General features: G+C 45.7%; 1 protein-coding gene across 17 annotated transcripts in view; it reads left to right on the top strand.

Moving 5' to 3' along the window:
* Positions 1-26,627, top strand: part of RIN2 (Ras and Rab interactor 2) — a 221,975-nt gene that overhangs the window by 169,726 nt on the left and 25,622 nt on the right. For all 17 annotated transcript variants that reach the window (XM_082743157.1, XM_082743160.1, XM_082743156.1 and 14 more), the window contains 5 exons: positions 8,877-9,069; positions 12,541-12,652; positions 16,490-16,562; positions 21,785-21,876; positions 25,045-26,193. In XM_082743157.1, the coding sequence (XP_082599283.1) occupies positions 8,877-9,069; positions 12,541-12,652; positions 16,490-16,562; positions 21,785-21,876; positions 25,045-26,193 (1,619 nt within the window). The remainder of the gene's footprint in view (positions 1-8,876; positions 9,070-12,540; positions 12,653-16,489; positions 16,563-21,784; positions 21,877-25,044; positions 26,194-26,627) is intronic.

Here is a 26,627-nt window from a genome sequence, read left to right as displayed (position 1 = left end):
TTGAACCCAGTCAAGGGGAGAGCTGAGCAATGGCAAAGAGATGCTTTTGGGGGGAATCCTCTTCCCCACCTTGAGTCCAGGAGCAAGGTTTATAAGTACTAATATGGGAGAAGTATTCTTTTGTTTTAATCCAGATTGTCTCAGCCCATAACTGTGCCACAGTTTTTCTCTTATTCTTGTATCATCTTGCCAATTATTAACATACCTAACATTTTTTTTCCTTTAAATTGACTCACCTTTGACATATATTTTACAAAGTAAGTTTGGTAAACCAGTCATAAAAAGACAAATCATAGAGGAGTCCAAATCATAGAGGCAGAAAGTACAGCAGTGGTTTCGTCAAGTGAAGGGCATTTTTTTGTTTTGGTTTGGTTTTTGTTTTGTTTTGTTTTTGTTTTTTAACTAGGCATAGATTTCAGTTTTGCAAGAGGAAAATAGTTCTGGAGACGGATGGTAGTGATGGTTGTACAACGATGTGAATATACACAACCCCACTGAACTGTACATTTAAAAATGGTTAAGATGGGGGGCACCTGCGTAGCTCAGTGGGTTAAAGCCTCTGCCTTCAGCTCAGGTCATGATCCCAGGGTCCTGGGATCGAGTCCCGCATCGGGTTCTCTGCTCAGCAGAGAGCCTGCTTCTCTTTCTCTCTGCCTGCCTCTCTGCCTCCTTGTGATCTCTGTCAAATAAATAAATAAATAATCTAAAAACAAACAAACAAATAAAAATGGTTAAGATGGTAAATTTTTATGTTGTGTGTATTTCACCACAATAAGAAAAATTGGGGGAAAAGGAAGTAAATTTAATATCTTTGCCGTCACTGGGAACTACACTAAATACAGCACCTATTTATTTTATTTTATTTCATTTTATATTTAAAGATTTTATTTATTTACCTGACAAGGAAAGATACAGCAAGAGAGGGAACACAAGCAGGGGGAGTGGGAGAAGGAGAAGCAGGCTTCTTGCGGAGCAAGGAGCCCAATGCAGGGTTGGATCCTGGACCCCAGGATCATGACCTGAGGCGAAGGCAGATGCTTAACGACTGAGCCACCCAGACGCCCCTACAGCAGCTATTTAAAAGTTACTGGACATTAAAATAAAAACTGTGCCTTCATGGGAGACCTTGATATATCTAACTTTCTTTGGGAAATATTTGTCAATTTTAATAAACCATAGAGAACTTATAAAATATCAAAATTTTCCCACCAAATATGGTTGGGTTTTGTTTTTGAGGGCTTCCCTGTGTCCCAGGACTGTAGCTCTTTGTTAGGGAGGCAGGCGATACAATGAATCTTAAGCCATAATTAAGCCCCTGACAAAAGCACATTGGAAGCCAAGGCTCTGCTTTTGCGGTTATTTTTTGTTTTGTTGTGCTTTATTGATGGGCTCAGCATCCTACTCATGATAATTAACCCCATCAATTTGTCATGATTCATTCTATGACGATGTATTAAACACTAACTGTGTAAACAAGGAAAAACTATTCGTTTTCTTCAAAGTTGGGAAGGTCCACTGGAGACTTTCAAGGACCCAGGGGTGCAGGCTCTAGGAAGAGCTCTGAGTCTTCCTCAAGATTGAGTTATTAGGGAGCATTTTGCTGGAAATCCAGGTAAGACCTGGCTGGAGCCTGCCACTCACCACTGCAGATCCAAATCTGACGTGGTCTTTGTGGGTTACTCAGCCCCAAGTGCACTGCCAGGATTGGTCTGGAAGACAGGCAAAGCAAGCAGGGGGTCTCCTTCCAAGAGAGAATCACTTTCCACACCTTTCTAAAGCCTGATATAGGAGAGACTCCTTGTTAAGCGTCTGCCTTTGGCTCAGGCCATGATCCCAAGGTCCTGGGATCCAGCCGCATGTCAGGCTCCCTGCTCTGCAGGAAGCCTGCTTCTCCCTTTCCCACTCTCCCTACTTGTGTTCTCTGGCTGTCTGTCTCTCTCTGTCAAATAAATAAAATTTTTTTTTAAAAAAAGCCTGATGTAGGAGACCAGGTGGAGAGCCTGGAGCAAGGAATTGGAGAGTAGAGAGGAAGACAAAAGTCAAAAGCCAAGCTATATTTTAGGAGGTGATGATAGTGCTTCCTTCAACCTATCCTGCTGACTTGGTCATCTAAATGTCTCCCGATGTCCCAATTTACAAGGCCCATTGGTTCTATAAATGGAAACAAAACAGAATATCTAGATAAAATACAAGTGTAGCTTTTCCATGAAGGTAGATTGCATTTGGTAGCACCAAATTCCAAGGCAGATAAGGTCATGTTTGTGGGGAGGCACGCACACTCACACATGCAGACATGCTTCTGCATGAGCCCAAGAACCATAAGAAGTGGTTTAGGAAAGCATTACTTTGCCTTATTTAATTCCAGAGGACTTGCCATGGATTCCATGAGATTTTTTTTAAAAGTTAGTTAATTAACTAAACTAACTCTTTTTCAGTTGAACACTTATCTGTCTGCTTTAGAAAGAAAAATTTGCTGGACATTTGAAGTATTTAACTAAAACTGCTTTTGTCTTTAAAAAATAATCAAGGCTATCTTACCATGGTTGTTGATGTAAATTATCCAAATATAATTGTTCAGGGGCGCTTGGGTGGCTCAGTTTGTTCAGTGGCTGCCTTCAGCTCAGGTCTTCAGGTCGTGATCCGGGGCTCTTGGGATACAGCCCCATGTGGGGCTCCGTGCTCAGCAGGGAGTCTGCTTCTCTCTCTCCCTCTGCCCCTCCCCCCACGTGTACGCTCTTAATCTCTTTCACACATCAATAAATAAAATCTTAAAAAAAATAAAATCATCCAGCTTAATGAAGGTTTGCTTTTAACGCACACAGAAAAGGTTTGGCTTTTTATTTTTTTCTATCTACTTGTTTTGTCCCCGTGTCCTGAGCATAGAACCATCCAGAGCACTGCACCTGTGCTGAGACCCATTAGCCAAATGGGAGCCACCACCTGGTTGATGGTAAAAAATAATTTGGCGGTATGCCTTATACCCAGACCCCTAAAGCTTCATTTTTGCTATCCAGTGGCTGAAGTAAGATTCTGATGTATAGAAGGTTGCTAGCTGTATTCACTGCACCATTGTTTTTTCCTACAGAGACAACCTACATCTAAGTTTTAGGTACTTTATATATTGCTGTCATTTGTTTGAAAAAAGAGTAGTTTATAAAGTCAAAGTCTAGTCCTCCTATGTGATGTTTGGGACCCTGGTCAAGGGACGCTGCATTGATGATAGGTCATGTCGTCCTCTGGAGTTGTGGCTTAGGACAAGAAAGAGCATCGTTCCAAAGTCTGCTGCAAATTATTCTTCTCTGAGGTGAACTTGATTCTGTAACGTTGAATAAAAGTAGACCTAGTGTCTTTCTACCCGTCCTATATTAGAATATGCCTTCTGCAATTTCTTGCTCCTGTCTAGGCTACTAACATGAGGCCCTGGGTGTGAAGGGAATAGAGCCAAGTGGAAAGCCTGCTCACGTTCCACACTCAACAGCACCTTAAATTGGGTGTGACCAGAGTGTAGCTGTTGCTGGGGAGCCGTGTTCCCGAGAGTGGGTGTGATAGCCACTGAGCTGCTTTGGAGCCGTGAGGCCCTGGTCCATTGGCGTGGGGCCAGATACAGTATCTGAGTTGCCCAGAGCTTGTTCTCTGTTCCTAGAGGAACCTTGATGGGGGCCCTTCTGTGGTTTGCCCAGTATTTTCACATGTGGTGTAGATCTCACCAAATCTATACCTGAGCTTTATCTCTCCATGAAAGCAGGCCTAGATGCTTAGAAATAGTAAGAGTAGTTGAATAAATAAATGAATGTTGTACTCATAAACCCAGGGAGATGGTGGATATTTTCTCCAACGTATTATTTTGAGAAATTTCAAACATTATAGGAAAGTTAAGAATAGTACTGTTCACCTAAATTCACCAGTTGTTGAAATTTTGCCACATTTTCTTTACCTCTGTATTCCTCCCCCTTTTCTTATTTTTGTTTGTTTTTATTTTTTTATTACGTTCAGTTAGCCAACATATAGTACATCATTAGTTTTTGATGTAGCGTTCAGTGATCCCTTAGTTACACGTAATGCCCAGTGTTCATGCCAGCACATGTGCCCTCCTCAGTGCCCATCAACCTGTGACCCCCACGTCTCTCCACTCTGAAAAACAGTGTGGAGGTTCCTCAGGATGTTAAGAATAGGAGCTATCCTATGACCCAGCAATTGCACTACTGGGTATTTACCCCAAAGATAGAGATGTAGTGAAAAGAAGGGGCACGTGCACCCCAATGTTCATAGCAGCAATGTCCACAAAAGCCTCCCCCACCTTTTTTTGGAGAGGAATGGGAGGCTGACCATTTGACATTTACTCTCCAACATTTTCACACTTTGGCCCTAAATTCTTCAGTTTGCATCTCTTAAGGACAAAAGCATTTTCCTACATAAATAACAGTACTACACTCAGGAAATTAAACATTAATGCAATATTATCTGTTATATGCCCTTATTAAATATCCCCAGTTGTCCTTTATAGCTGTTTTTTATTCTGATGCCACGTGTGATCAATTCCGTGCACTCAGTGGAGTTACCTCTCTTACATCTCTTTATTTTCCTTTTATCTATAATAATCCCACAAGCCGTTTAAAAAATTTTTCATGACATTGATATTTTGATGAGTTCAGGCCAGTGGTTTTGCAGAAAGTCCCTGAATTTGGATTTGTCTGGTTGTTTTTTCTTGTGTAGGTTCAGGTTAAACATGTTTGGGGGCAGGAAGATGACCTAGATGTTACTATGACCTTCTCAGAGCAAATATTAGGGGGACATGATATCAGGCGCCTGATTATTGGAGGGGTTGATGCGATTGACCTGGTTCAGATGGTGTCTCACAGGGGCAACTGGGAGGCTCAGCTCATGATCCCAGGGTCCTGGGATGGAGCCCCACATCAGGCTCCCTGCTTGGCGGGGAGTCTGCTTCCCTCTCTCTTTCTCCTCTGTCTCTAGTTTGCTCTCTCTCAAGTTAATAAATAAAATCTTTAAAAAATAACAAGATGGCATCTCACAGATTTCCTGTGTTGTCAGGGTACCTTTCCTCTTCCTGATAAGTAATCTGTGGGCAGAGATTTGAAGATGTGAATGTTCTGTTCCCTCACAACCTTTCCCCTGCTGATGATTAGTACCTACTCAGCATTCTTGCTCATATCAGTTCCACACCATGCTGGAGGGGTTCTGTACCCCTGTACCCCATGCAGATTAGAAAGGCGAAGCTCAAAAAGGGAGGTGGGGCTCACGTAGTGGCCGGCCTCCCGTGACCATGTCATCATTAGAACCTCCTGAATTACATCACAACGACTTATCTTTTATAAACCAGTCTTCTTTGCCCCTCCCCCCATATATGCGGCAGACATCTGTTTAAAGAATCACTGGTTTCTATTATTCTCATCAGCTTCTGTTTTAAGTTGAATTTCCTTGATGCAGAGCCCTGTGCTGTAATTTACTGAGATAGGGTCTCAGGAGCAGCCTGGGAAGGGGTGAGCAGGGCCATCTGGGATGAGTAGGAAACCAGGCAGAGATCTGGGGGCAGCTGGAGGGTAACCTCAGCCTGATCCTACAGGGAATTCTGCCACATGACTAGCACCCGGGGGTTGTCTCACCTTCAGGCAAGAAGGTCGTTCCTCTATGCCCTGTCTCAGTATGTCATTAGTGCATCTGCTCCCAAGGGAGCACAGAATTTTCTGGGTATGCGTAGGACAAGGGGACAGCCAGCACCCACGGCAGTGGGGGCACAGGTCCCTAGTCTAGTAAAGGGGAACTGGGCAGGGCACCAACAGCGTCCAATACAGATTCATTTCCCTCATTAGTTCTTTCCTGAAGGTTGTCTCTAAGACAAGCCAATCTGTCTTTTTTCATTCTTTCTTTCAACCTATCTTATAATAATATACTACCAACCTCAAATATCTGATGGTGAAAGAAATGCATTAGCTTAGTCATTTGCAAAGACAAGATCTAATTTATGGTTGCTCCTTGATGAAGCCCCATGGATCTCATTCATGGATCCCGTCTGGGCCCGGGCATTTCAGGCTGAGGCTGAGGCTGACAAAGACTCTTTACCTCTTGAACAGCTGAGGTTGTTCAAGGATGTGTCCGTCTCAGGAAGGAAGAAGTGTCCACATATTAATCACCACACACGTGAACGTTAGGATTGGTGTGTTAGAGACAGTAAAAATTGCTCTTGGTAAAATAGCACCAGGCCGAGATGGCAGGAATGGAGGGTTTACTTAGGTCTGGAGAATTCTTTTGGGGTCATGTTACCAGCGTGCACCGCCCCCCTGCAAAAAACCACCCCACCTCATTGGTTCTGAGTTCAAGAGCACATTTTGCTCGTCGGTCTTAAGCAAATGCTCCCCAGACTGCTGCATCAGCGTCTCCTGGAGCTTGTTAGAAATGCAGGGCCCCACCCCAGGACTGCAGAATCAGACCCTCTGGGGCTGAAACCAGGAATCTGCAGCTTAACAAACCCCAGGAGATTTCTCTGGCTCAAGTGCCAATCCAATGCCGTGGTTGTAAACTTGGCTACAAGTTGGAATTGCCTGGGGAAATTTGTAAAATTCTGATGCCTGCATCCCGCCCCAAAAAGTGTCTGATTTATTTGATCTGGGGTGCAGTCTGGCCATCAAAACATGTTTAAGCTCCAGGCAGTTTTTATGGGCAGCCAGCGTTGAGAATCACTGCTCTCAAGTTGCCTCGTTGGCCTCATGAGAAAGGAATTTTAACAGCAGCTTCGTTTTGAAGAGTGCGTTCTTAGAGCTGCAAAGATTCACTTCAGAATACCTGGAGGCCTGGGGCGGGAAGGGGATGGGGGAGCATTTGCAGAAGGAGAAACTGCTCTTTTTTGGCTCAGACACTCCCATCTGGAAAGTGGTAGCAAAAGGTAAACTTTAAGGGGAAACAAATGTAAATCTTGAATGGAAGCATGAGATTCTTCAGATCTGTACAAAGTCAAGAATGTGCAGGGAAGAAGTCGGGATGGGGGTCTCTGGCCAGCTGGTGCACTTATCCTTGTGGGAGTTGATACTGAGCTTGCTTCCCCAAAAACAGTCTACTGCCTTAAGTTGGCTTCTTCTGTATTCAGTCCCACCTCTTAGGAGTAGAGTGGTACATGGGGGAAGAACACACTTTTTTTTTTTTTTTTTTACATTTTTCCCACTCTTGCCTACAATTTGACTTTATCATCATTCGCAATGTTGAAAACTTCATTCAGGCCACACATTTGGGTTTCTTGGGGTTTAGATGTTTGAAAACTATTAGAACCCCAAGCTGAACTTGCCCCTTCAAATGTGAGTAATCAGATCTGATGTTTTTCACTGGCCACTCCAAGACAGGGATTGATGACCAGCTCACTGAGACCCAGGGCATGGGAGAGGGATAGAGACACCAGAACCAAGCACTCTTGGATTGGAATGCCTACCTGCTCACTCTTATCAGAGGCATATCTTTGCCTTGAGCAAGTTACTTAAGCAGTCTGGGCTTCCCTGTCCACCGTATCCACCCTGCTTTTTTTTTTTAAACACTGGATTCCTGATACCTGCCTTTGGGGACTCTTTTCAAGGAAATGAGAGAATGTTTGCAAAGGGTCTGGCACACAACGGACAGCACATAGATACAAGCTCGCCTGTGTTCATGATCTTACTTGTTACCTGCAGAGTTGGAGGAACACCAGACCTCTTGAATTTCTAGCTCTGCCATTTCATGAGTGTTTATAATTCTGGGCAGCCCGATACCATCCTGGGCCCCAGTTTTCTCATTCATAAAAAGGGAATTGCATACGCAGTCACAAGGTTAGTTTTGGCACCAAAGGCAACTATGGAAATCAATAAGACGTTTTTTAATTGAGATGTCATTCGCACCGCATACCTTACTTAAACTGTATAATTCATTGTTTTTCAGCACATTCACAGAGTTGTACAGCCATCAGCATGTCTCCATTCAGAACATTCTCTTTACCTCAAAAAGGAATTCCATCCTGATTAGCAACCAATACCCATCCGGCCCCTGCCCCCAGTCCCAGCAACCACTAATCTTTCTGTTTCTCTCTTGGTGTCTAGTCTAGATATTTTGTATAAGTGGAATCACACAATATTTGTGTCTAGCTGCTTCCACTTAGCATGAAGTCGTCACAGTTCATGCCATTTTGGAGTGTGGATCAGTACTCCATTCATAAACAGATTGAATGAATATTATGACTGAATAAAATTCCATTGTATGGTTAGACCACATTTTATTTGTCCATTCATTAGGTGATGGAAGTTTGGGCTATTTCCACTTTATGGCAATAATGAACTCATGTTAGTATGATTTTATAAATAGCACAGCATTATTCAACTGTGAGGTTTTATTACAAATAATGGTAGTAACAAAAGTGCCTCGGTGTGTGAAAAGAAATGAAATCCAGTTCATGTGGGTATGAGTGTGCATGAACGAGTGTGAATGTTTTGTTTTCACTTTTTGAGCATGCCACGGTGGTACCTATGATATATGCTTTAGAGCCCTAGAACCTCATGCTACCCTATGGAACATAGCATTTAGGGTTCTGTGCTCAAATTGTGAAATGGTTTATGCCAGAAGACAGACTCGACAGCATTCGGGATGTTTAGAACCTTTTGAAAACTGGGTTAGAAATAGAAGGTCTGTTGGGTCTGTCAAATATTCTGTTTAATGGTATAGATATGGAGAGAGCGCTGATAGGACGCCTTCCCCCCAGAAAACTTTCAGGCTAGAGGGGAAGCGAGGTGGGAATGAAAGAGGGAGTATGTGCTAGGACAGGTCTAGCCTAGAGACTGTAGGACGGTCTGCTTGTCAGAGAAATGGGGCTGCGGCCATTTGACCCCTGCCAATTCTCTTTCTCCTAGCATGGTAAGACACAAGGATGATGGCTATTCCGAAGAAAAGGATGTGAAGACCTGTCCGCGGGACTCTGGCTATGATAGCCTCTCCAACAGGCTCAGCATTTTGGACCGGCTTCTCCACACCCACCCAATATGGCTGCAGCTGAGTCTGAGTGAGGAGGAAGCAGCACAAATCCTCCAGTCCCAGCCTCCAGGGGTAAGACTCAGAATCTCAGAGAAGCAGGTTGAGACAGGCAGGGCTGCTGCTTTCTTCAAGAGAAAGACCTGGAGTTCCAGAAAGTTCTTCCTAGGCTGTAGGGAGCAAGCCTTCCAGTGTGCACCTGGGTCGCAGTGCAAGGGGATTGTGGGATATATGGAGGCAGGCCTGAAGAAAAGAACCCTTCACAATTTGTCTTTCTGTGTTCATCGACTCAGTTACAGAGGGAGATCCAGGACTGGGTAGGGTGACAGAGCATCTGGGTAATGAGGAGGGCCCCTGGCTGGAGGCCCTGGGGTAACTTCTTGGACCTCAACACTGAGGATGAACCTGGTTTCGGGGTCCTCAGCTGCCCCTATTGTTTTCATTCTGAGCCTGGAATCCCTGCCAGGGCCTAGCTGTCCAACTTCGGACTTCAAAAGTTCCAAAGTTCTGTGTCCATAGACTTGTCTGCTCTGGTTGCTGATGTAATCCTGTTTCTCTTGGGTTTCCTCAGTGACTTCCCACAGGGCTCATGGCCCAGTTATGTTTCTTCAGCTACTGTCTACCCAACACCAGTCTCTTAATCAAGACCACTCCACGACTCTATAGAGGTTCCTCAAAAAATGTCATTCTGTGGTTGGTGTCCTATGCTGTTCAGTATGGTAGACACTTGCCCTGTGTGGCTATTTAAATTTGCATTAATTAAATTAAATTAGAAATTCAGCTCCTCAGTTGCACTAGCCACATTTGAAGGGCTCACTAGCCATAGACAGCTGGAGGCTACCCCATAGGATGATGGTGTGGAGTATAAAATGTTTCCAACACAGGAAGTTGTATTGGACAATGCTTATGCACCATATCTACTTCCAAAGAAAGGATAAATACAATAAATCACAGACAAAGTAAGACTCGGAACAACTCATGACAAGAGATAGAAACTAAGAAAAAATGGAGAAGCAAGGGAAAAAAGGGGGGAGGGACCCTCCATCATAGCCAGCTGAGAACGTTGTGGCAGTTGGGCATAAAAATGAACTTTCTTGAGTTTCCTATCAGCCAGAGCCTCTCTGTTATCATTTTTTGACTTATAAGTGAGTCTTTGTTTCTCATCAGACAGAAACAGACGGGACTGAGACTAATGTTGGAACATGCTCAGGGTGATTAGGTGCACTATTTAATCATCTTTGTGGAAAATTCCTTGCCAACATGCCAGGTCGTTGGCTCTAGTCTGGGTCTGTATGATCAGGACCCATGTCTGTGGGGCTCCCTCTTTTTGGAGGTCAAGTTGTCTGCTCCTGCATTTCTGCACAAATGTTCTGAAGAGGGAGGTCACCCTGTTGCTAAGCAACAGTTCCCTTCTCTTCCTGGCTTCCCTCCCAGCATGGGGCGCGTCCATTCCTGCTGAGACCTGTGGGGAACAAGTCAGGCAGAATGTTCTGTCTGTCTACCTACTTGATCGCGGGACAGGACCTGCCTGGCGAGGTAGGGCAAGCTGAGGGCAGGCGGAGGGCAGGCGGAGGAAGGGAGCAGCATGGGTCAGAATAGGCCAGAGTGCACCAGAAGCAAGAATGCTGAAGAGAAGGAAAAGCAGGTGTGAGAGGAAGGAAGATTTCAAAGTCCTGCCATGGTCTCATGGGTCCTTAATCCTCTCCATCCTAGGACAGGAATCGGCAGACTCTCTGTAAAAGGCCAAAGTGTAAATATTTTTGGCTTTGTGGGCCATAGAATCTGTCAGAACCTCTCAGCTCTGCCTCATTGTGCAGCTGCAACCACAGACAGCATGTAAGTGAAGGAGTGTGGCTTTGTTTCAATAAAGCTTTACTTATAAAAACAGGCCGCAGGATAGATTTGGTCTACAGGCCTGACTCTCTGTTCTAAAGCTGCAGACATTTAGGAAATGAGACTTTATTCTCCCTGACCCCCAGGTTTCAGGGAGACACCCACCTGGAATGAAAGGAATGAAATGTCTACTCCACCAACCAACCGCTGGCTCCCAGCAGGGCTTTGGGCTTTTCTACCCATAGGTATAGAAACTGGAGTTTTCCAGTTTTAGGGTGTCCCAAAAGCAATGACTCCCAGAACTGGCTATTAGATGTATTCTCTCCCATGGCTGCCTCGCTGTGACTGCTGGGAGAGAAGAGAGAACCCAAAGGTCTTCCTAATTCCCTCTCAGCAGACACCCAATCCCCAGAGCCGCCCTCCCACCTCCACCCAGAAGAATTTTCTTGGGAGATACTGACTGGACATACGGAGGGGAGTGAAGATGAGGTGAAATGATAAGAATAAGGGAGCAGAGAGCACAGTGTCCGAATACAGGGGAGAGAGTAGTGGTTAGAGAAACAAGACAGGATAGGATCCTTGGAGAAGGGCCATGTGCTCCATCCAGAAGGGAACCAGAACTCAGCCAGGCTGTTCCACTGCACACTCTAGGGGACACCGTTTGATTTATAGCCTAGGGAATTGGTTCCCCCTGGAGTTGTGCAGTGCCTAGCATTATAGGGCATAGTTGCCTCTGCAGTGTCGGAGGCCAGAATGGCGGCTCAAGTTGGACAGCGGGAGTTGGGTTGGTTTAAAGCACACGCCTGAAGATAGTATTAGAACTGGGAGAGAGATTGTCACAAATTGGGGTGACAAATGGACCTGCAGCTCTGGTGTTGGCTTGGGGGAACCTCAAAGCATTACCTCCCTACCTCCCTAATGGGGCAGCCATTTTTAGCTCCAGCAATTGTTTCACCATACCTGATTTTGCCATATCATGCTGTTTTCCAAGACAAGCTAGAAACTCTGATTTTAATTTTAAAAACCTGCTTTTTCGCTCTTAGAAATAAGTTTAATTTTCTTTCTCCTTTTTTTTTTTTTTTTTTTTTTTTAAGATTCATCTATTTATTTGAGAGAGGGTGGGGGAGCAGAAGGAGAGCAGGAGAAGCAGACTCCACTAAGCATGGAGCCCGATGTGGGGCTCGATCCCACAACCCCGGGATCATGATCAGGGCTGAAATTAAGAGTCATATGCTCAACTGAACCACTCAGATGCCCCACGAATTTAATTTTCTCTCATAAATATACTCGTGAGCCAAATTAGCCAGTGAACTCCCAATTTACCTCCTAGTGTTTAGCCATGTTACTCCTGTTTAGAATCTGGGTTCATCAACCATGGTGCCCACGGAAGACGTGGTCTAGAGAACATATAACAAGAGCTATAAAACAATCACCAAACTGAAATTGCTTCTGCAGACTGAGGGAGCATTGGTCTCCTGGAGAAGATTCTGTCAAAGGGAAAGTAGGATTCTTGAGAAGCCAGTGATCAAAGGAAGGCAGCTGAGGCATGCTTGTTGAGAGTCCCTTTCGCTGGCAGTAGTGTCCCCGGTTGAGCCTTGAGGTTTAGTTATGAAGGACATTCTAGTCATGGACATTGCGTGTGCAGGAAATCACATGCTCAGCTTCTCACCTTCTAGATAGTTCCTCAGCTTGAATTTTTTTTCCCTCCACTAGATATTCCTGGTTCGTAAATCCACCAAAATGCAGAAGAAGGTTCTCTCCCTTCGCCTACCCTGTGAATTTGGAGCCCCTCTCAAGGAATTTACCATAAAGGAAAGCACGTACAGTAAGTGGTCGCTGGATGGCGAAGTCCTGGTTGATGGGAGGGCCTCTGATCACCCAAGCAAGTGGAAGTGGACAGAGCTTGCCCTTCAAGACAGACAGACAGACAGACATGAGACTGAGTCCTGGCACAGTTCCTTCTTCACTCGGTGACTGGGCAGGTAACCGACCCAAGGAGCCTTGGTTTTCTTGTCAGGATAATGGGGTGATGGCAGCATCAGGGAGCTGTTAATGGTTTAAGTAAACAGCCTGTGTGCAGCCCACTGCTTGGCACATGGCAGGTTGGCTTTCTTTCCCCTCCCCAGTTAAGTAGAGCATGGATTTGGTTCCTAGGTTTACTGATGACTAACCCACAGGACAAGCTGTAGCGATTGGGCCTTTTTATAGGATGGCATGCGAAGGCATGTGTCTGCACATCTTTGTGAATTACCCTTGAGCGGACGTGTTCCCTCCAGACAATCACTGTTCAGTTGTCTATGAAATGCCCCTCATCAGAGGCAGAATCCAGCCCTCTGGAAAGAAATTAGCCGTCAGAAGTTTTGAAGGGAGAAAGGTGGCTTTGGTTTTCTTTCTGCTATTCAGCAATCCCTGAAAATGTGGAGGGCCATGTTTTAAATACAAAAGGGAACACATACTGCTGATGTATTGGCAGCTTCCGGGAGAGGATCTGCTGTGACTCCTTGCCCCAAAGGGGAAGGTTTCATCTGAGCGGGAGATGAACCATGAGAGACCATGGACTCCGAGAAACAAACTGAGGGTTTTAGAGAGGAGAGGGGTGAGGGGATGGGTTGGCTCAGTGATGGGTATTAAGGAGGGCACGGATCGCATGGAGCACTGGGTGTTACACACAAACAATGAATCATGGAACACTCCATCAAAAACTAATGGTGTACTGTATGGTGACTAATGTAACATAATAAAAACAAAGAAAGAAAGAAAGAAAGAAAGCATGGGTTAACAAGCTGAGACGGGAAGGCCAGGAGTGGTGAGTTTGGAAGCCCAGTGACTCTCTCTATAGCAAGACTGAGGCCACGATGTTCGCTTGCTCCCCAGTTTCCACCTAAGCAAGCCTCAGTCCCCACTTTTGAGGGAAGTGAGGTACTGAGGTCAGTTGAAGAGCAGGGAAGGGATTATACTCAGCCTGGAGTTCATGGTCTCTCTGAACCAAATGGCCTTCACAGAGTCTAGAGGAGACATTTCCAGCAGAAGTGAAACCTGCCAGCCTCTTTGAGGTCAGCCTCAGGTTCAGCTGTCAACCTGGGCCTTGTGATGTGTTTCCTCCAGGCTTTACAAGGTTACTGATGCCCAGGAAAACCTCCACGAGTGGTCAGTGACCCTGGTGTGTGGTTCATACCTGTGAATTTGCATGAGGAGGTAATCACAAGATAGATTGCAAACCCTCCATTCTAAAGACAATGGATAAAAATTTAAGTGAGGAAAGTCAATGCTACAGTAGCTTTCAGAATTTGGCTAGCCAAGAAGTGATAGATCTAACTGGTCTTTACATCCCTTCTCATATCCAGAGTGAAGCCTGGTAAGTTAGCCTAGAAACCCCCTCCTCGCCCCCCTACAGTAAGTACAGTTAGTGTTAGCACTTTAAAGCTTTCTTGGTGTTCATCTTAGCTTCCTCCTGGCTGAAGATTTTCCCTCCGTATTGTGTCAAGATTTGTATCAGTTCCCTCTTCCCATCCAGAGGACTTACCATGGTTGAAAAAGTTGGTCTGAGCAAAGCATTCCCTTGTTACTAGTTACCACAGGTCTTGGTCCCACCATGCTGGCCCTTCCTGGCCAGGGCCTAGCTTCTGTGTGAATGGAGGGGGATTGGGAAAGGAAGGACTTGCTAGAAACACAGATACCTTGTCATAACATCTGGACAATATGGTTTAATAGTAAAGACCAGCTCGTATTTGTATGGACTGCTTTCACATGAATTACCCCATTCTTAAGTTAATGTAATTGTATTATTATTTTATTTTTTTAGGTAATAAACAGATTTTACCCGACTAAATGGTATTATGGCAAAAGGAATGCCACATGAGTATGATACTGTAGTTATAAAAGTGGCCTCCCACAGGGAAACAGATTAACAATTCGGACACCACTATACATGGATACTGGACTTGAACAGTGAAGTAAATGATGATGGATGGTGGGAGCCATGTTTTTCACTCTTAGAGGGGGAGGTTATAGACTAGAATGATCCATGTGGTAAGGATTAGTGTTGGAGACATCAGTAAGAACTCATTTTTCTCTTGATATCCATACAGACGGCTACATGCAGGGAATATCGGTAGTCAAATGTATTTACATAGGTTAGTGTACTCATGTATTTCTTTGGTCTGTCAGCTAAGAGAATGACACCTAAGAGAAAGTAGCAACCAGCATACCTAATGCCCAGATCTTGGTGTTTGTTTACTTTTTTTTTTTTTTTTAATTAAATTTGACTTGGTTAACACACAGTGTAATATTGGTTTCTGGAATAGAATTTAGTGATTCAACACTTACATACAATTACTCCATGTTTTAAAATTTCAGTTTCCACTTCTACCTTTCTGAGAGAGAGGGAAACTGCTATTCTTGTCCATTGTACAGATGAGAAAACCAAGGCTCGGAGAGGTTAGCCTACCCCCACATCGGCTTCTCCCTACTTATTTAGTTAATTGTTGTGCACGTGGCTGTTTCTGTTTCTGTCTGTAATGGTGTATATGTAGAGGCATAGGTGTGTTTGGGGTGCTACAGAGATACTGATAAGCAAACTAAAACAACATATGCAGATAACAAACAATGTAAGTGAGGATTCAGAGTGTTATAAGAGGGAGAAAAACTGATTGAGAAACCGAGGAAATCTTCACAAGGCTGAGGCTATTTGGAATGTTTTTGGAAGGATGACTGCCTGAGTGGCATTTTGGCAGACACGGCGTGAGGAGTGGTTGGCAAATGTGTAAGTATCTAAAGTCAAACCCTCACTGTCCAGCCGTTGGGAACATGTGCAAGATGGCTCACTGTCTGGCCAGCTCATGGTCGCTGGGAAGCTTGTGCACTTTGTGGTGGTGGGTAGGGGCACTCAAAGTAAATGGGTTTTAGAATCTTCCCTGCTGAATTTACCCCAGAGCTAATTTACTAGAACCTTGTGTTTTCCTCCAAGCTTTGTACTCCCTTGGCCTTGTGTCTTAACCAGAGGTGGCCTATTTTGGAAAAGAGGAATGTGACCCAGTAGGTTTACCCATCTACCCAAAGAGGGTCAAGGGCAGCGGGGGCTTCGGTGTTTCCCCAGCACTGTTGTATGCTCATGGCCTTGCAGGCTGGCCTGACCAGCCCCTTGGCCCCTCCTCAACTTCGTGTTTGAATTTTTTTTTTTAAGATTTTATTTATTTATTTGACACAGAGAGAGAACACAAGCAGGGGGAGCAGCAGGCAGAGGGAGAGAGAGAAACAGACTCCCTGCTGAGCAGGGAGCCCAATGTGGGACTCAACCTCAGAACCCTGGAATCATGATCTGAGCTAAAGGCAGACGCTCAATGGACTGAGCCACCCAAGTACCTCATGTGTTTAAACTAAAAAAAAAAAAAAAAAAAAAAAAAGATAGTTGTGCAATTTGTGCCTGTGCTGGTCTGTTTACCAAGCACTAGAGCATGAGTCAGGGCCTGGACTTCTAGGCCATGGATTCTACTGGTCTGTTTCTGGGTGACACACATCCTCGCCACAGCTGGTTCTGATAAGCTGCACAGTAGCTGGTTTGAGAGGGTCCTACACATGCAGCAGACAACAGCAGAGGGCCTTTCCTTTCCCAAAACAATTCCCCGGGATACTCAGCTGGTTTCCGAAATCTTCCCTTTTGCAGCCTTTTCCCTGGAAGGCTCAGGAATCAGTTTTGCGGATTTGTTCCGGCTCATTGCTTTCTACTGCATCAGCAGGTAAGACTCTACACCTCTTACGATCTCAGGCACCTGATTAGTGCATGCCGTGTAAATGACCTCGGGGTTTCTGGATGAAAGCTGGGCAGAGGGGTCTGGGAGATGTCCCTGGAGGGATTGATTATGAATTAAAACAGTCACCAAGCCCCCTCTGCCAGGTAGTATCAAAATACTATGCTACGCCCATCCAAATTAATATGCCCCATCTTCAAGCTATTCCCTTGACTTCTTTCCCCTAGACCTGTCGGGCAGGAAAACAGACACACATGTACACATATGTGCACACAGGCACACACAGAAAGGGACCCACGGTGAAGACCCCTAACATTTAAAGGTCCCTGATAATGTTTCTGCAAACTCTCCAAGGGAAGCTGGAAATACGGGCCCATAAACCAGCTCATAATCTTGCATCACTGTTCTCCAGGCCCACTCAGTGCTCATGCCCTCATGCAACTGTGTTAGACCACAAGTAGTTCGGCCACAAATCCCCGTGTTAGTGTGGGGAATCTGTGAGTCGTTGAAGGTGCTCCCTGTTTCTTTCCTTTCTAGCCATCATAGTTTTTCAAGTGGAGTGTTCTTTGGATGACTCAGAATCCATAGTCTTCATCTGCAGAGACTGACATGACCTCCACGCAGGCCCCCTTGGCTTCTCTGTATGCCTGTTGCCGCCTATAGAGCACAGACAGACGTACGTTCCTGGGGTCTTTCCAAAGATCATGTCTCACAGCCATCCCAGTCTGAAGTGGAGAAGATTGTTTGGGGTTCCTTTCCTTGATATTAATTTAAGGGTCGAGTCTATTCTCAAAAACAGAGTTAGATGTTTGTTTTACCTGTTGGTCTAGACCCTCCCAGGGGAAGGCACTGAGCAGTTGACCCCTAGACGTCACCACGCAGGTAAAGCCACACTGTCAATGGCCTGAGGGTGGGGAGGAACTTACAGTGGGGACCTGCAGGGCTGATCACCCAGGAGAGAAAGCTAAGGGGCTTCATCTAGAGTTGGACCCAGTGGGCAAGAGCCCTTGGCCTGTGTAAGGGTAAATATCTACTGCCCAGAAAGAAGAAGAAGCCAGTGCAGGAGTCCCCACTGGTTCCGGGAATCCACACCTGCTCTGGTTTGAGGCCAACCAGCTCTCGAAAGTGAATTTCGACACTAGCGTGTTGATTGGAGGCGAAGTTGGCTTACTCTGCAGAGTTGGCTTGTTGACTGTCCTGTTGTGAAAAATCGTTACACCTATAACATAGTATTTGGCAGCAGCATACGAAGGATACCATCTCTCCCCCTCAGTATTCGTAAGAGGCTGGTTAACCTGATGTCCAGGGCTGTTTGATGGTTGAAGGAGATAAAGCACATGAAAGCCTTCCCTACACTACAAAGCATGGTCCCAATATAAGGTGCTGATGGAAAAATCCCCACATTGACATTTTGTGATCAGAGAGCCCTGAGATTCATTTTCCTATTTTTTAGCCCTCCAAATGCAAAAGTTCTTCATGTTTTTGTTTCTCCTCCAATGCTTTATTTACGTTACCTGTTTACCTGAATCGGTATTCTTAGGCAACAGTACCTGATTTGACCCAGTCTGACCACAATATTTTTGAAATGCTCTAGTTGGTTACTGATACGCAAATGTATTCACATAGAGAAAGTGGTTGGGTTGTCAGTGCTGGTGTCCCCCAACCCCCCCGGAATGCATAGGCACAGGTGCACTAAGCTAGAGAATTCATGAATCAGTCAGCATGTGACTGGTCACATCAGGAAGATAGCTGAAGAATGAGATGTACACCTTGGCCACGAATGCCTGGGAGCTCACTCTCAGTTCAGCAACCTTGGTGTCATGGAGAGCACTGCCCCACAAAGATTTATGCACACGAGAGTCACCTGGAATCTTGTTAGAATGCAGATTCCCATTCAGGGGGTCCACAGCAGCATTGGCGAGTCTGCGTTTCCAACAGTCTCCCGGGTCACGAGGCCAATGCTGGTGGTTCTGCAATTACACTTCGAGTCGCAAAGAGCTAGAGGAAATAATAGTTCTTAATTATCATTGATTAAGGTTAATGGTATTTTCAGGGGCTTTCTATAAAGGTGCTAGGCACCATATTTATATCATTTCTAATCCTCATGGCAACCCCAAAATTAGGATCGTGAAGACACCATGGCTCAGAGAGTGGGACACTTACCACAATTGTTCAATTAATATGTGGCAGAAATTGGATTTAAACCCAGTCCTGCTATGATGCCTTTTGTCATATCTTGCCACTGTAAAAGCACCCCTCCATGGACCTTGGGGTCCAGTGTAATTGGGTTCCTGGCCCCACTTAATTCCACATCAGCTCTGTGAGTGGGTACAGAGACCTCTGCGTCTATGCTATCCTGTGCTCCTGACCCACAGAATGCAGGACATCAGAGCTTCTTCCTAGGGGCCTGGGTGGGTACAACGTGAGTTACAGTGCTTGGTGCAGTAGTAAGTACTCAAGAATTAGTCTCCTCCGCTTTAGAAACATGACATACAGAGCAAAGGTTCAAAAGTAAATTCTGTGTGTCCTAAAACTCTTGAGTGAAACATTTATACCTAAGCTGGCTTTATTTTGTCTGTTATGTAGGTTTTAGAATCAGGGCTCCTTTTCTTAACAGGATAAAGAGAGAGGGAAGCGACTCTGTGTTTGTGTGTGTGTGTGTGTGTAGATGCTATCTTGTGCCCTTAGCTGGTGCTGTGGAAAAGGACTCATGGGCAACATCTAATGTTTCAGTAGATCAAAGCTGAAAAACATCCATTAGTGAAATACAGGTGTGGTTTCCTGTCATACGTGCCCTTAAGAAAAACCAGCCATGTGATGTTTAGGCTTCAGGTACTGTGCTGGGCAAGATAAAAGCTTAAAATAAACAGAGGTTGGTTTTGTCATATGTGGCTTTCTAAATTGTCTAAAGAAGGAAGATTTTAATTAAGTTTTTGCAGCCGTAGAAACATATATTTATATGATACTCTGGTGTTACGAAGTTCTGCTTCCCATTAATCTTCCTTTAAGATTATAATCTGAGTCATTGCCTCTCCCCGGTCGGGCAGCAACTATTACAGACGCTGCCGTCCCCCCCAAGGCTCTGCCTGCTTCATCCAGAAAGGATGCAAGTGGACAAGAAGAAGCAGGTGCTCACACCATTTGGAGGGAGACAAAAGGGTCCCTGGAAACAGGGGGTGACCCAGGCTTGACAGCTCAGGAAAGAGCCGCCTCCTGACTGCCACCCCCTAATATTTATGTGAGTGCTATATTGGAGACAATGCAGTAAATGACATTGTGTTCGTGTTTTGCTCTTTTCATTGACCTTACTAATTTGTTATTCATTGTCAACAGCTTCAGGGGTTCCAGAATTCTCTAGTCATCCACATTTAATCTGATTCAGTTTAGAATGTTGCCTAAACTTACTGTAAACAAGTTGTTTGGGATAGTTATTCTCTTCAGTAGAGGTTTTCACGGCCTCTTGTGTAGACAAAATACTGGTGGAAGCTCTACATTTTGTCCCTCACTTACTGCACCTCAGCCATGATGGCCTCCCTGCTGTTCTTCCTATAAACCGGACCCTCTCCCACCACAGGGCCTTTGCACCTGCTGCTTCCTATGCCTAAGAAGTTCTTTCTTTTACCTACTCTTGGGGCCCTCTCTGGCCAACTGTCACTCTTGAATACTCTTTGTTATTCCCCTTTTGCACATATATTAAAATCTGTGGCACACATCCCTTTCTCCTGTTCTATAAACTACATATTTGTTCATTGTCTTTTGGTGTTCACTGGAGTGATATTCTGTGTAGGCAGGCAGGGTCTTTTGTCTGTTATCAGCACCTACAACAGTGTCTGACACATCATAGACAACCATAAACATTTGTTGAATGAATGAGTAAATTCCTTTTTTTAAAAAGATTTATTTATTTGTTTATTTGAGAGAGAGCATGAGCAGAGGGAGGGGCAGAGGGAGAGGGAGAGAGAGCCCACAAGCAGACTCCCTACTGGGTACAGAGCCTGTCACAGGGATTGATCCCAAGACCCTGAGATCATGACCTGAGCCAAGAGTCCAATGCTGAACCAACTGAGCCACCCAGGTGCCCCCAAGTTCTTTTTTTTTTAAGACTAATACTACCACTGAAACAAATAATTTCTTTTTGGATAAGTCACCATTGTTATTGCATATTCATTCATTCATTTATTCAAAACAGGCTTTCTCCCTGTCATTATCAGCCATGGCGTTGTGTGAGCCCTGGGGAGTGGGGAGCCACCAATGCTACTCCCTTGTATATGAAAATGAGCAGATGTTTGTTAGGTTTGCTTTTGTCATTTCAGAGAAAGAAAGAGTTCGTGGTCCATGCATTTACTCGTGGTGGCACTATTTGCTGGCCGTGGGAGGACCCTTGTGCCAGCTCAGTTCAGCTTCTTCCTGTTGGGCCTGTTGGTCTATGATGTTGGGTGCTTGTGTTTGCTGGTGCACACATGGTGCCATGCTGCTTGGGGCCAGGGCTGTTGCATGAAGTCCTTTCCCTTTGCCTCCCTACTCAGAGCGTGGTGCAGGGGTGGCGGCAGCAGCGTCGGCGGTCAGCATGCCAGAAATGCTGGATCTCCAGCCTCACCCAGACCTCCTGAATCAGAGCGCGCAGTAAAACAAGACTCCCAGGGATTCATGTGTACATTACAGATAGAGAAGCGTTACCTTAAAACAGGAGGAAGTTTTGTATCCAGCATACAACCCCCAATGCGTGGGCTCTAGCTGGAAGATGTCAGAGTAAAACTGACAGATAGTGGTGGAGAATATGCTGTGTGTAAGGACATGAGATGATAAACCTCGGCTTAGGATTACACAGTCCTGCTCAATGAGTTGGGGCCAATATTCAGAACATGTGGCAAATTAGTACATAATGTTTTATGTATATATATGTAAGATCCACTGACATAGGGATTCTGATATTAATACCAGATACATGTCAGCTACCCCATGGAGGAAATTTTGTCCTCATTACAGATACCAAACCAGTCAGCCTCTCTCTCAGTCTGTCCCCAGTGTCACTAGAGGCAAGAATAGTAATCTTGCAGTTCCATCCCCAGTAAAGACAAGGTCTGGTTAGGTATGATATAGTGTTTCCTTAGGACATTGCAATCAAAGCTAAAATATCTCTAGGATGAAATGCAAACAAGAGACAGAAACAAGACACATAATTACAAATATTCTCTTTTTTGAAAAATCAGGGACGTTCTGCCGTTTACCTTGAAGTTGCCTTATGCCATTTCAACAGCCATGACAGAGGCTCGGCTTGAAGAACTAGCCCAGCTGGGATTAAGTAAGTGGGTGCCCCTGCCCAGTTCTCTCCTGAAATGATCTGTGGAGCAGAGCCAATATTGGCTGGTGATTTACTGTTCCATCAAAAAATAATCCCCATCTCCATGGCAAAACTTGCTCACAGGGCTGTGAGATCCCAGAATCACATATACTGAGAGTCTTTTTTCTAAGTCAGACACTGAACTGACTCTCAGAGGCAAGCCCTCTGTTGGCCTGGGAAGTCCCGACATCTCCCAGTGTCTCCCGTCAACGAATGGAAGCTACCCTAAAAGTCTACGTCCTGATGGAACACGAACTTCTGTAATGGGTCCTATCTTTCCTTTCTGCGGTGTCTTACTGGGGAAAGGCATTGCTTGGCAGAAAGGGAAACAGCACAGCATATCTCACGTGCACGCGTTTTGTTCTAGAAGAACACATGGGCATTGACGGCACTTCTGTGCTTTGGGGAATTTGACCATGTAGGCATCTCAAGTAACATCTGTCTCACTTCCTCTGTGGTTGTTCAGTGTCAGTCCTGGTGTCCTGGGCCGTGTCCCCTATCCTGCCATGCATCCTCGCTCTGACCAGCTGGGCACTGGCTTCCCTCTCCCGCCCTTTTGCCAACGCCCCTAAATGCAACACCATGCTTTGGGACATCGGTTGACAATGGATTGGGACATAAAGTTCACCCAATTTCACTTCCTTGTCCCATTGCCCTGAGGAATTTGTGTGGGTTTAACTTTGAGGGGAGGGGAAGCTTTTCCCTCAGATTGGAAGGGGAGATTCTCTTTAGATTTTTAGGGCTTCGGTCTTCTAAAAGATTAACAACCAGGCCATAGTATCGGAATGGAAATTTGAGATGCTGAAATGCAAGTACCAGGGCTCCTAGCACCTATAAGAAGCCTAGAGACAGATTCAGACTCTTTCTCAAGCTACAATTGCTTCAAAAGAATTGCTCCATCTGTCTCAGACCTGTCTGATGGGTAATTAGGTAGTGGGATTGGGAAACTGATTCCTGGTAAAAAAAAAATACCAGGGTAGGATAAATGTCCCTGCTGAAAAGCTATACCATCTCTTGCATTAGAGTTTCAGACACCTTTGGAGAGAGTTTAAGACATTTCCAGAATTTAAGTGAATATAACCAACTAGATCGCTGGCCTCTGGAAGACCAGCACCAGGTCTGTTTTCACAGCCGACCTCCAGCCACAGAACTCCTGGTTCTGTGGTAAGTAGGCAGTGCCTGCTGCATGCCGGGGCTGAAGGACTGAAGGTCAGTGTATGTGTTATGAGGAGATAAACACAAAAATACCTTGTCCTAGTGGCCACTGACCAGAAGCAAATGAGGCCTAATTAATACATACCCAGTTTGTAATTTTCAGTGTATACATTATTCATTTTGTGAAGAGATAGCACTTTCTACAACTCTGTTCTTCATTATTTGTCCTTCAAACAAACGTTTCCAGAGTTCTGCTACATGATAGGCCCCACACCAAGGGGTCAAAGTTAATAGCGTCCGTCCCTTCCCCTACCCCACCACCCACGTCCATAATCCATATGGGAGGAAACACATTCGTGGGAGCTATATGTACTAAGCCTTATAAAGTCTAGGAGTGGTGGCAGCACTAAGACCCAAAGGTGGTGAGAGTCATTCCACGCAGACCTACACTGGGCAAGAGAAACGCATATAACGCCAGTGTGTAATTTTAAATTTTCCCATTAAAGAAAATTTAAAAGGCACAGGTGAAATTAATTTTTATGATTTATTTTATTTTTTTATACTAGATTTGAAATATTTCGACATGGAAGCAATGTTTTTAAAATTATTGATGCAATAAAAGCAATACTTCAAAGGCATTAATGAGATATTTTACATTCTTTTTTTTTTTTCATACTAAGTGTTGGAATCCAGCATGTGTTTTATCCTTACAGCACATCTCTCTATGGGCATTAAATTTTCATCAGAAACACGTGAACTGTATTCATATTTCATTAAATTTACAGTTGAAAAACTACATTCACGTAACATACCTTAGTTCTGAAACTACTTCAACATTTGCCAGTAATTGAACTGCATGCCTGTTTTTAAATTTAATTGATTGAAATGAAGCGAAATTTAAAATTGAATGCCTCTGTGGCAGTGGCTCTTGCGTTGGACAGCACAGAGCCAGAGAGAAGGAAAGGAAGGGCAAGAGGAAGCAGGTGACACTCTCAGGTGTGTTTACGATGCAGAGAGACAGGACAAAGGGCTCCCAGTGAGAGCCTCCCCGCTATCCCCCATGGTCAGCCATTTTGGCCCCATAGGAAAGAAACATTTTAGGCAACCACAACAAGGCAAAGCTGTAGAGAGAGAATAACCTAATCCGAATGGAAATCACAACAGACGACAATCATCACCATCCCTGTCTCCCACGATTTGCATGGAAACCCGAACCCCATATGTAAGTGACATAGGGCCGTTTAGCTACAGTAAGCAGTGTGCGCTGCTCCAAAGAGTGTTGAGTGCGTGTAGCCATAGTGGTAAGGAGGGCTCGGATTTAGGGAGTGTGGGCAGCTAACCACTAAGATAAAGATAAAGGGTTGAACTTGCACTTAGCGTTTGCATAGGTCTGCTGTCCTTTTTTTCTGCTGATGGGTTCCATGTGCGTATTTTTCCTCCTTTTGGGGTTTTAATGCTGAACACATAAAACCCCAAGCAGATTGTGTAACATCCCCCAGGCCCAGCTGCTGGTCCGGCCCATTAAAGGGGAACTGCCAGGTCCTCCGGAGGGCACCTCCAGGAGAAGCGGCTTGGAAAGGGTGGCTTGCTCTTCGAGTAAGCTCAGTTTTTGTAAAGCAAGTCGGGGAGCTCCGGGGCCTTCTCCAGCCTTATCCTGTAACAATTCCAGTCCTTTCCTCACCTGTGCAAAGGCTGGACTGGCTTTGTATGTTGGCCAAGCCGTTTCTCAAGGGCTTTGAAGGTAAAAAGCCCCTGGAGCCTTCCTAGGAGCCCACAGCTGGGCCTGGCACCACTTCTACCCTTTCCAGTAAGGGAATGCTATTAAAGAAAAAAAGAAAAACAAAACACCCAAGTGTGGCACCTCCCCCTTCAAAGACGTGTGTTGTCATGCAAGTGTGTTTTTTTTTAATTTGTGAAGGAATGGCCCAAGAGTACTGTATTTACATTCTTGTGTTCACTGATAATGACTTTCAGATTTTTGGAGCTCTCCAGCTGACAACAAACCCCCAAACCCTCCACCTCCCCATAGGCCTCTCTCCTCAGACGGTGTTTGTCCTGCCTCTCGTCAGCTCTGCCTTATAAATGGAGTGCATTCTATAAAAACCAGGACGCCTTCGGAGCTGGAGTGCAGCCAGACCAACGGAGCCCTGTGTTTTATTAATCCTCTTTTCTTGAAAGTGCACAGCCAGGACCTCAGTGGAGGCCTGAAACGGCCCTGCACCAGGACTCCCAACGCGAATGGCACCGAGAGGCCTCGGTCCCCCCCACCCAGGCCCCCGCCACCCGCTATTAATAGTCTCCACACAAGCCCTCAGCTGTCCAGGACCGAAGCCCAGGCGAGCATGCCAGAAACAGTCAACCATAACAAACATGGGAACGTAGCTCTGCTTGGAACGAAACCAACCCCCATCCCTCCGCCCCGGCTGAAGAAGCAGGCTTCTTTTCTAGAGGCGGAAGGCAGCGCAAAGACCTTGACCAGTGGCCGGCCTCGTCCCGGCCGGGAACGGGAGCCGGAGGAGCCGGAGCAGCCACAGCCCCGCACAGCTGGCAGGCCAGGTGGGGCCCCGCCTGCGGAGGCCCCGGGGGATTGCACAAGGGCCGCCGGCCCTGAATCACGGCCCCCGTGGCATGGAGGCAGACAGAGGCTGAGCGACATGAGCATTTCCACTTCCTCCTCCGACTCGCTGGAGTTCGACCGCAGCATGCCCCTATTCGGCTATGAGGCCGACACCAACAGCAGCCTGGAGGACTGCGAAGAAGAGAGTGACCAGGAGACCATGGCCCCCCCCATCAAGTCCAAAAAGAAGAGGAACAGCTCCTTCGTGCTGCCCAAGCTCGTCAAGTCCCAGCTGCGCAAGATGAGCGGGGTGTTCAGCTCCTTCATGACGCCCGAGAAGCGCATGGTCCGGAGGATCGCGGAGCTGTCCCGGGACAAGTGCACCTATTTTGGCTGCCTGGTGCAGGACTACGTGAGTTTTCTGCAGGAGAATAAGGAGTGCCACGTGTCCAGCACCGACATGCTGCAGACCATCCGGCAGTTCATGACCCAGGTGAAGAACTATTTGGCTCAGAGCTCAGAGCTGGACCCCCCCATTGAGTCGCTGATCCCCGAAGACCAAATCGGTAAGTCCCCACTTGGCCTTTTTTTTTTCTTTTTAAACAGAAATTGTCCGGTAACCTCGTAGAACAGTGCATCCCCGTGGCAGGGCTCTCGGCTGAAGTTTTCTCTGGGGTTCAAAACAACAACAGGCTCCATGCCCTCTGCCTACTGGAATGGCACCCTAACCTCTTAAAGCAGCCTCACCGTAGAGCTGAGTCTTGGGCTTGCGACTGTTTTCGAAGCTGCGGATGGGAACCCCTGAATGGTTCTGTTCAGGGGGTAGAGTGTGCCTTCTGAGGGTTCAGTGACCCACCTGATTTCGGGCTGTGTGTCGGGCATGGCCGTGGCATGTTGTGTGTCACACAACATGTGTGTGTCACACAACATGAAAGTGTGTCTCTGCAGGCAGCACCTGAGTAGAAAGGGATTTGTGCTGTCTTCTGGGAGGGTGTTTCCC

This window comes from Mustela nivalis, assembly GCF_964662115.1.
Source record: "Mustela nivalis genome assembly, chromosome: 8".
NCBI classification, from domain to species: domain Eukaryota; kingdom Metazoa; phylum Chordata; class Mammalia; order Carnivora; family Mustelidae; genus Mustela; species Mustela nivalis.
Note: the sequence above shows the minus strand (reverse complement) of the source record. Positions and strands in the feature narration are given on the sequence as shown.